Source organism: Rhincodon typus, chromosome 19 (genome assembly GCF_021869965.1).
Source record: "Rhincodon typus isolate 14 chromosome 19, sRhiTyp1.1, whole genome shotgun sequence".
NCBI lineage: Eukaryota > Metazoa > Chordata > Chondrichthyes > Orectolobiformes > Rhincodontidae > Rhincodon > Rhincodon typus.
Window position 1 is genome coordinate 22,718,612 of NC_063350.1, and position 10,945 is coordinate 22,729,556.

Here is a 10,945-nt window from a genome sequence, read left to right on the forward strand (position 1 = left end):
ACTCAAAGGGTTAGCTGCCTTGTTACATGACCATCTGTCTCCAACTGTCCAATGACTTAAATGTGGTCTTACCTAGTGGGTTCAGTTGCCAGGATTACATGATCAGATTAAGATCTGGGAAAATTCCTTTCATAGCCAGAGTTCCATTGTCCATCAAATGGTTTTTCCTCATCATTTGATTACCCTGTGATTGGCTGGATGATTTGTTAATGGGGTAGGAGATTGTCCCATTCAGACACCTTCCATGTAATTTTTCCTTGTGAGGCTTTTCTATTGAGTTAACTCTATTCAATAGCTTTAAAATGTACCAGGTACTGTGATGGAAATGTCAAGCTATTTTTGACCGTGATTTCAAATCATTGGAATATGATTTTAGATTTCTTAAAAGTATTAATTAGTAGTTTCCTGCCAGTAACTTTGTAAAATAATTTTCTTATAAAGATCAGCTTCATAATAAACTCTTCCAAGGCCTCTACATGCATCATTGAGCTTGGAACAGTATCTGTTAGTCCAATTGAAGCTTTGTGTGACCATCAATTTACCATGCTTTGTTAACAAAGCCAGGTATTGTTTGTGTTCTTGATATTTATTTTGACTTGGCTATCTAAATTGGTGCTATTAGCCTCTTGTGGAAGTGGATGAGGGAGGTGGTGATTTGGATAGGTCAGTTGGGTAAATTTCCAGGCGTGTGGTACATTCAGTCCCTGAACTAGGTACAGTACATCATGGAGAACTGTCGTCTCAGCTTTACCCACACTTGTGGAGTAGCTACTCTCAAGCTACATAAAGAAATTGTCTCTTTCTAATAAAGAGAGATGTTTTTTGTGGCCTGTGGTTCCTTTCCTCCTGTGACAAACACTCATTGACATGTTGGTGATTTTCCTTTTCAATTTGGGTGACAATGGGCCCTTTAAGTTGCCACTGCATAGGTCAAAGCAAAAAAAATGAAAAACGGCCAAGTGGACAAACTTGTTTCAGAGACAGTAGGAACTGCAGATGCTGGAGAATCTGCGATAACAAGGTGTAGAGCTGGATGAACACAGCGGGCCAAGCAGCATCAGAGGAGCAGGAAGGCTGACGTTTCGGGCCTAGACCCTTCTTCAGGAAGGCTGACGTTTCCTTCCTGCTCCTATGATGCTGCTTGGCCTGCTGTGTTCATCCAGCTCTACACCTTGTTATCTCAGATTCTCCAGCATCTGCAGTTCCTACTATCTCTGAAGCAATCCCATTCCATCTCTTTCATTTACAGGAAAACCCAGTTACTGTGAAAATGGGATTGTGAGTTATAAGGATGCAACCTGTGTTTTTGTGTGCATCTGATTTCATCGTAAAAAATAACTCTTCTTGTCATTGATTTCTGGATTTTTTTTAAAATCAATACTGGAACAAGAAACTGAAAACAGAAAAAGTTGTGAATTCACACCACGCGCACTGAAACAAACACAAGTGTTCTGGGGAAACATCCAAAATCCTGGTTTCAATTTGCTGCTGGTTTTCGCTTTTATTCCAGTTTTGCAACACCTGCCTTGGAGAGAAAAGAAGACGCGCAAGGTCGCCTCGATAATAGTCTCTGAACTGAGAAGATGCAGAAGGGTAATTGACTGAAATAGCGAGCACGATGAAACGCAGCTCACTTGTGATTCAGTGTTGTCCCTGAGCTCTCAGCGGCAATTCCAGCCAAAGACGTCTGATGCAAGGGGGGGAGCAAGCTGACTGCGAGTGGGGGAAGCGTGCGTCACTAGATCAGGAGCTTTGGGCGGTGGATGATGCTATTTTCCAGCAGCGGAGTGGCGCATTAAATAGGCGGCGTGTTTTGGTGAAAACACGGAGATTCTGAAATATTTGTGTTTTAAAAATTAGAAAAGCGAGGCGTCTTTGTTTGGTATTCAGCTCGACCCTTGTTAAATGAATTGGAGGAGGGGAGGGGGGTGCGATGGGGTGAATCTTGTGGTGGAGGCAGCGGCTGTTGTGTGTGTCTTGTTGCTTTCACAAACGATTCCGTTCGTCGAAGGTTTGGATGGGTGAGGGATGGAGGCGGTGAACCGAGCCCCGGAGATTCAGCACCAAGTGGAGAAGAAGCTGCACCGAGCGCCTTCCCCGGCCAGACCCAAAGCGATCCGGGGCTGGTCGGTGGCTAAATCCAAATGTAACCCGGGCTCCAAGCCGGGGCTGGGGATCTCCCCGTGCCGCCTCTCCCGGCACAGCCCGACTCTCAAGGACATCAAACTGGGAAAAATGCCGGCGACTAAAGCTGCGGCCGTGACGGTGAAGAAGCCGGAGAAAGGAGGAGGCGCCGGGACCAAAGGCAGCGTCCCCGGTAAGAGGAAGAAGGGCCAGCGGGCGGCCAGCGGAACCCCTCCGGCCCCGGGCAAACGCTTAGCCCCCGCCACCGACTCCAGCTCCAGCTCCAGCTCCAGCTCCGAGCTCTCCGACTGCCCGTCCGAGCAACTCTCCGGCATCCTGTCTCCCGGGGCTAACGAGCCCAGGGACGGCTGCCCTACTCCCCCCGACCCGGGGACATGGGCCGGCCAGGGCCAGCGGGAGGAAGACGGCGGCTCCTCAGCCAGCGGCCAGTCGGACGGAGCGTCCGGAGCCAAATCGCCGTCAATGGAGAGCCGGCTTCATGTCAGCAACTCGCTGGCCTTTTCCGATTTCAGCGAAGAATTCGTTGACAGCATCCAGGAGGAATTCCTGAAAGAAATAGAGGAGCTTCGGTCTGAAAACGATTATCTGAAGGTAGGCAAGGCCGGTTTAATTATTCCGCGCACACTGTTTTGTGGAAGATCGTCTTTTTTTTGTTTCTAAACATGGATGTGCCTCAAATGGGTGGGAATTGAGAAATGAGCAGAATGACCTATTGTGGGTGAACAGGATGATGTAGCTTCAGCAGCACTGTAGAGTTTGTGGACCTTCCCTGATTTTTTTTTTTGGTTTTTGTCCTATTTGCGGAGCCAGAACCTCATGATTGTCCTCCATCCAAACATTGACTAGTAGATTCGTTGTTGACAGAGTGGAATGAGCTGTAAATTGCTACAGTATTACTGTAAGGTTTCATTATTGTGCTGGAAATGGAAACCAACCTTGCATTTCAAAGGATTGAACAACAGCATCCACCAAAGCACTCGAATTTTTTAATGGAATCCAGATTTGAGTCAAGCTCTGCTTGGTAATAGTATTGGATTCTTGTAGATACTAGCTTGAATTCTGCTATGACTTTTAGGAGGTAAAGAGAAAATGTGTGCAACTCTATAAATATACCATGGAAAGCATAGCATTTTGAGACAGTTTATTTGTTCTTGAAGGAGCAAGCATTTTTGATTCTTGTAGCAGCCAATTGAAATGGTTATCCATGAGCTCTGCAAGCTGATACTAATGGACATTTCTCTGTCATTGATGTACATGCATGTGTAAAACTTTGTTCACACTTGTTTAGTCTGTTGCTGAAATCCTGACTTATGCAGTTGTTTTTCCCAGTCTCAACTCTTCCTTTGTTGCCCCATCTTTCATTCTCTATAAACTTGAGCTCATTCAAAACTCTGCTGTTTGTGTGTAAACTCTGTCCAAGTCCCATTCATTGTTACACCTATAGAGTCACAGAGTTGTACTGCAGGGAAACAGACCCTTTGGTCCAACTCATCCATGCTGACCAAATATCCTAAATTAATCTAGCCCCACTTGCCAGCATCTGGCCCATATCCCTCTGAACCCTTCTGATTCACGTACCCATCCAGATGCCTTTTAAATTTTGTAACTGTACGAGCCTTCACCACTTCCTCTGGCAGCTCATTCCATACATGACCATTTGTGTCAAAAAGTTGCCCCTTAGGTCCATGTTATGTTTTCCTCCCTCACCTTAAACCTATGCCCTCCAGTTCTAGACTCTTGGGAGAAAAAGACCTTGTCTAATCATCCTATCCATGTCGCTCATGATCTTATAAATCTCTATAAGGTCACCCTTCAACTTCTGAAACTGCAAAGAAATTCATCCCGGCTCATTCAGCCTCTCCCTGTAGCTCAAACCCTCCAACGCTAGCAACGTCCTTAAATCTTTTCTGCACCCTTTCAAGTTTAACAACATCTTTCCTATAACAGGGAGACCAGAACTGAACATAGTATTCCAGAAGTGGCCTAACCAATGTCCTGTACACTTCGTTAAATACATGAACACCTAAACCTCAACTATTTAAATGGAGTTCAAAGCCTTCATGATAGTCTCCTCCTTTACCTCTGTAACCTTCTCCAGCACTGTAAACCCTCAGGGTATTCTTTCCTCTTCTAATTCTGGCCTCTTAATGCATTGTGAGTTTACTTCATACAACCATCACAGTGTCCCTTCTGCTGTAGAAGCTCTAAACTCTGCATTCTTCCCCTAAACAACTGCACCTATTTACCCCCTCTCCTCCATTTTAAGAACTCCCTCAATTCTGTCTTTTTAACTATGTTTTGGTCACTTGTCCCAATACCTCCTCATGTGGCTTGGTATTACGTTGTCTGATAATGCTTCTGAAGTATTTTGGAATCTTTTGCTACATTAAATGAAAGTTGATATGATCATATTTCAAATGTTGTATTGTCTTTATTTAGTTAACAATTAAAGGGACCTAAGTCGATGGCACATTGTGTGTAATGGTTGTCATTTTATCAACCATATTGTACAACTTGCAGCAAGAGGAGACCCAGTATTCTTAAAACAGCTTTGCTTATTTAAAAATGTTAAAATTTTCATGCATCTTATGAACATAAATCCTTCCCTGAATATATGTTCCATTCTGAAAAAGTATTAGATGGTACAGAACCTCTTCTCGAGTGTATAATTTAGCTATTCTTTACCAAGCTAATCTGAGTAATCTTCTTTGATTCAAAGTGTCAAAGGTGAGACCTAAATATAGAAAATAGTTTTAAAGTAATAGCGCAAAAGGTTGGTAGCTGTATCATTTAAAATAAACATACAATCAGGATGGTAGGAACTGCAGATGCTGGAGAATCTGAGATAACAAGGTGTAGAGCTGGATGAAGGCCAAGCCTTCCTGCTCCTCTGATGCTGCTTGGCCTGCTGTGTTCATCCAGCTCTACACCTTTGTTATCTCATACAATCAGGATGAATTACTTGATGGTGCACACCTTCCAGTGAAGACAGAGTCACCATGACTTTAAATGTTAATATTAACTGCTGTTACAAAAGCAAAACATCAGGAAGATGGATCAACATGGGCGGTATTCAGAAAACCACAGCTGGGGGATTGAAATGGTTCTAAGCAGCAATAGTAACAACAACAGGGAAGACAGATACAATTCCCCTGTTCGCCATCTTAATAAAATTCATGAATACTTTTGTACTCCCATCACACAATAAATTAAGAAACAATATTACTTGAAGCAAAAAGTTATTTCTGCTGAAAGTAACTGGAGGAAATAGAAGTCCAGCATAAGCATCTTCCATGAGTCATGTGGACAAGAGCATCCTAACTTCAATCTCTAGTCTCTCATATGTTTAATTAGTTGGTCTCGGCTGAGCCTGCACAACTCAGTTTCCTAAGGGAGAGGGATTGGTGACTTCAGAATGGTATTTACAGAACTTTTGCAAGATAAATAAAAATAGAGCCTCAAAACGTGATTTACGTTTACAGAACTTAGTCTCGTTGTGGCAATTGGCTTCATCAAAACTAACTAGTTTTCACTGTTCAATAATCCATTATTTCATCCCATATTCCTAAATATTACTTTAAAATATAAAGCATCAAAAGAGGTTAATTATGTTCATTTCATAAGAGCTGCCTTACTTCTACAGCTGTGGTTAAAATAGGTGCAATATATTTATGGTAAAGGAGGACTGAAAAATTTATGACTATTTTTGTATGCTTACAACAAAATAAAGCATGTTAAAATTTAAATTTGTCTGTTACACAGAAGCAAATTTGAGCGTGCCAGTTAAACTCCACTTTAATGCATTGTAAAGTGTTTGTAAAGCCCTTAAAACGTAATGCATAGAATTTGAAACATTTGCCAAGCATTTTATTTCTGTATCGCACTTGATAACTTGTAAACAAAATATTATCTGTATCTTTGTGTGATAGAGCTAAAATTCTGACAGTTATGTGACATAACTAACTTCAGTGTTGAATTTCAGACAGAGGTCAATCTGATTATTTTGGTTTAGAAATTGGGGGAAATTAAAGTTGTTAGTTAAAGATGCCAGTAGTAACTTCTGATCTCCAAATTAATACTCATTGGTCTTGAATTGTTTTATGGTCCTGAGGCAAACTATGTTTGGGCCACTCTATTCTATTGTGTTCATATTTTTTGTTTGTTGGTTTAGCATATTTTTGGCATTGTTGGTTAAATCCTAAATCAAAACCGTTATAATCAAAACCGTAGCAACATTATGTGGCCTAAATTTTCCATTCAATGGATAACATTGAGCCAGGTTGTACTGTAACAGTAATGGTGTCTGACCAACATGTGTTATTAATGTGCAAATTTGCCAACGACCTGCAAGGAGGAAAAGCTGCCCATGAGTTGCAAATCATCAGTTTGTTGATTGATTTGCATGCTCGATTTATTAACTTCACAAAACTGGCATTTCCTGCTTTTCAGTTATGAATTGTTTCAGATTTTTTTAAAGTGACAAAATGATCCTTCTGTCCCCTGTCATTCTTAGCCAACCCTCCTTTCCTTTTTTCCCCTCCAAACATTAAATCTCATTATTTAAGGAAATGCACTTTTTTTTCCCCTTGTGGTATGAAGGTCCATTGCAGTTGCTCTCATTGCCGTTTTATCACCTTGCACTTATGGCAAATTGGCTAATTGTGCCCAAGTCTCTCAATGTCCTAATTTGGGCAAGTGCTGCTGTTCTTTCATTGTCATGGTGAATTGTACACCATTGTGGGAGTTCCATTCTGACAAGAACTTCACTGGTCAAGCAGAAAGCCCACTTCCAAAACCTCAGGGGAATTAAGGATAAGTAATAAATGCAGTTTGCATCCTGAGATCAACAAAAAATTGCAGGATGAAAAGCTTATTTAATGTACTACATTAAATGGTGCCAATAGAAATTCAGCTCTCTATTTTAAAGCTGGGTTGTGAGCTAGATTTTTTTAAATCAAGACTGAAATTTGATTCTAGCATCCACTGACAATTTGTATAAAAATGTTTAATAATTTAAGCAATGTAGGCTAAATCATAAATACAGTCTTCACCTACTAATCATCTGAAGTCAATCTTTGCCAAACTTCCAGCTTAGTGTGAAACAGCTCTCATCAATTAACCCCAAGCTTGTCTCTGAAATCCCACCTTGCACCAACAGGAAGTGATGTAAACTAGTCATTTGATCCTTCCCTGTGGTCATTTATATCCCATCTGCTCCAACAAAAAGCTTAAATGTATGAACAGCTGGCATCATGAGGCAGCTGGAAAATCTGTACTTCAGGACTGTTTGCATAACGGGTAACACTGAATTCATGTTATACGGACGAATCCAGTGCACAACATATTACTGTTCTCTTCAAAATTCATTTCAAAAATAGTAAAACTCACAATCACACTTGTGTTGCAACCATAATTGGATAGTACACTCATCTTGTGGTGTAATGACTGATTTAGTTTGAAAATAATACTTTTTTCTTGGTATTTTTAGATTTTTTTCTGACAAATGTTCATTTACTAATTTTTTATGGTACAAAAAAACATACTGAATTACTTTTGACTACAGCTGGGAAAATCACAGGAGGCAGTGACATCCATTCTTCTGTAGACATGCTTCTCAGTGGGACTTGGTGCATATTTGCATGATTGTTGTTAATCAGTGCATTAATAATATTTCACAAAAGACATACCCCGCACAGTCATTTTAATTGCAATTCAGGCATCTTCAATCTATCACAGATATTAACCTGCTTTATTAAAACTGGTGACCAATGTTATTCCTCATTTCATGTAACAGTGAAAACTGCCAAATGCATTTAATAGTTTCTTTCCTGTAATGTTTGCAAATGTGAAGATTCATGTTTTGTTGTGCTTTCAGAATGGTGGATTTTCAGTTAGTCCATGCTGAGATTAGTAGCACTAGCTCCCATTCACCTGTAGATTATCTGCTTGTACTTTTTGGTTGTATTGCTTTGCCAGTGTGTGTGCTTGTTTGTTGTGTTAAGTCACGAGGGAGAAAACTGAGAATGATAAGGAAGGTACCTAGATACATGATGAATTGTATTTCAAAAGTGTCTGATTCATCTTCCACACAGCTGAATTGTACAAATGATTGAGGGGACCTTGACTTCAGAAGTTACTGTTTGCATTTCGCTGTCAGTAAAACTTTATTATATCCTACCCTTAAAGAATCATTTAAAATGTTGCAGTTCATTTTGAAAGTATTGAGGTGTTCCTTTAGTTCTGTGCCATTCTTTCAGTTTTAAAGATGAATAACAATTAAGGAAGATTGGTTATTTAACTTCTAGTGTATTTAATTTTTGGCTGCTTCGGTTTTATTCACAAAAGAACTGTTTTATCTGCAAGCTTTTCAAATTTCATTTTTTAAGGATATGGATTATGCCTTGATGGAACAATGAAACTCAACAGATTTAAAATAAGATGCAGCATAGGATTAATTTGCACTTCTTATTATGTGGAGGGGGTAACAAAATTTATTTACTACTTTTTATTTTCTATCTTGCTGTCTTAAAACATTGAGGCAACATAGAAATGAAATATACTATTGTTTCTGATTTCAGGATGAAATTGAGGAGCTTCGAGCTGAAATGCTAGAAATGAGGGATATCTATTTAGAAGAAGATGTTTACCAGCTGCAGGAACTTCGTCAAGAACTAGACAGAGCAAATAAGACTTGCCGCATCCTTCAGTATCGCCTGCGAAAGGCTGAACGACGAAGCCTACGAGTAGCTCAGACTGGCCAAGTTGATGGAGAACTAATCCGAAGTTTGGAGCAAGACGTGAAGGTATACATGCATGCTTTAAACAATTTTTCAGAGTATTCTTGGAATAAATTAAAGGGACTGGTATGGTACAAAGTTTAATTTGCATTTTTTAAGTGTCATAATCTTGCTGTGTAGAAATCCTTCTACATGATACCTTCCCAGCCAATATTTATTGCTTGAAGAGTTGTTAGATGAGTTCGGTCAGGAAGTTGCATTGTCACGAATAAGTTCACAGGAATGCGTGCATAGCGTCATCATTCACATTCAGCGATGATGTGTCCAAGTCTCTCTCCAACAATGTTGATATGATGAGCTCAATGAGAATACATTTCTGTATTTTCAAGCAGCTGGTTTGTTTACTTTTCTATTGGAAACCAGTTTCTTGAAAACTCAGTTTTGGAATGAATTGAATTTAAAAAGTAGAATCAGCATCCTAGTTACTCTACTTCACTTTTATTAATGGTGATCTTCACTTTGTTAGTAAATCTTTAACATGAAATAAGTGAAACTCTTGCCCCGAAGTTCTTCAACCCACCTTTTTTTTTCTTTTTAAGAAAGAAGCTTGTTTTTTTTTTTTTTTTTTTTAAACAGTTTTGAAGACAGTGACCACCAGCCTACTCAGTATCTCAGTTCTGTTACTAAAACCTCTGATGTGCCTTCTTCTAGGAGATTGCTCCAATTCCTCGACATATACACTCTCACTCCTTGGATTCATTCGTAAGGCAAGCAGCACTAAATTTCTCACTCCATGTCCAATCTTAAAACATTTCTTTTCTTTTCTTTTGACTCTTCAAATCCCATCCCCTTTCATTGGGACATACATATGCAAACAGGAAACATCAAAAATACAGTCACGTTGACAAGCTTTAGACCATTTAAACACTTTTTTTTCAGTAGCAAGATTAATCACAATCGTATTTCATTTTTGAGGTCAAATATCACACATTACAATCGAAAGCATCAAATACTTTTGAGATAAACAATTGGCTGGGAGCCTACTTCTTTTATTACTTCCATTTATTATTCAATCTATTATTTATCTTTCCTCCCCATTTATGCAAGATGTTTTCAGTAAACACATAAGGAGAGATTAATTAGACAAGGCCTTTGTACCCCAGAATTTAACAGTAAGAGTTGATCTAATTGGAGCATATAAAATTCTTAAGCAACTTGCCAAAGTAGATGTTGAGAAAATATTTCTTGTAGCTACCAGAATACAGGGTTATAGTCTTGGAATAATGGATCAGCCATTTAGGTCTAAGATTAGGAGAAATTTCTTCAGTCAGTGTTGTGAAACTTGGAAAAGATTTTTACTCTGAGTGAGTTGTGGATGATCGGTTACTGGGTATGTTCGAAACACAGGTTGATAGGTTTTTTGGGTATTAAGGGAAATGGAAATGGTGTGGGAATTTGGGTTTGAGGTAAAGGATCAGCTATAACCTTGTTAAAAAGCAGTTCGGCTGAAAGTGCCAAATGATACTCTTAACACTTAAATTTTTCTAAAACCTGAAAACCAATTCCCGTTGATCCTACGGCCTTTGACCCTTCTGTCTGGAAGTGGTTTGATCTGTCTTCAAAATGCAACAATGAGTTGAAATTTGTGGATATCCATTTTTAAGTGCAAAGCTGTTATATGTAAATGTTCCTCACTTAAGTCAGCACAACATTAATCTTATTCTTGTATCAGAGATAGGAGGAACTGCAGACGCTGGAGAATCTAAGACAACAAGGTATAGAGCTGGATGAACACAGCAGGCCAAGCAGGAAGGCTGACGTTTCGGGCCTAGACCCTTCATCAGAAATGGGGGAGGGGAAGGGGGTTCTGAAATAAATAGGGAGAGAGGGGGAGGCGGATAGAAGATGGATAGAGGAGAAGATAGGTGGAGAGGAGACAGACAGGTCAAAGAGGCAGGGATGGAGCCAGTAAAGGTGAGGGTAGCTGGGGAGGTAGGGAGGAGATAGGTCAGTCCAGGGAGGACGGACAGGTCAAGGGGGCGGGATGAGGTTAGTAGGTAGGA

The 10,945-nt window shown here is 39.9% G+C and overlaps 1 protein-coding gene across 1 annotated transcript in view; it reads left to right on the forward strand.

The window, feature by feature from the left end:
- The first annotated feature begins 1,628 nt into the window (after window positions 1–1,628).
- The window catches only part of LOC109914231 (protein SOGA1), a 104,051-nt gene continuing 94,734 nt past the window's right edge, over window positions 1,629–10,945 (forward strand). The window contains exons 1-2 of the mRNA XM_048608557.1: window positions 1,629–2,736; window positions 8,724–8,948. Coding sequence (XP_048464514.1) covers window positions 2,029–2,736; window positions 8,724–8,948 — 933 coding nt within the window. The 5' untranslated portion in view covers window positions 1,629–2,028. The remainder of the gene's footprint in view (window positions 2,737–8,723; window positions 8,949–10,945) is intronic.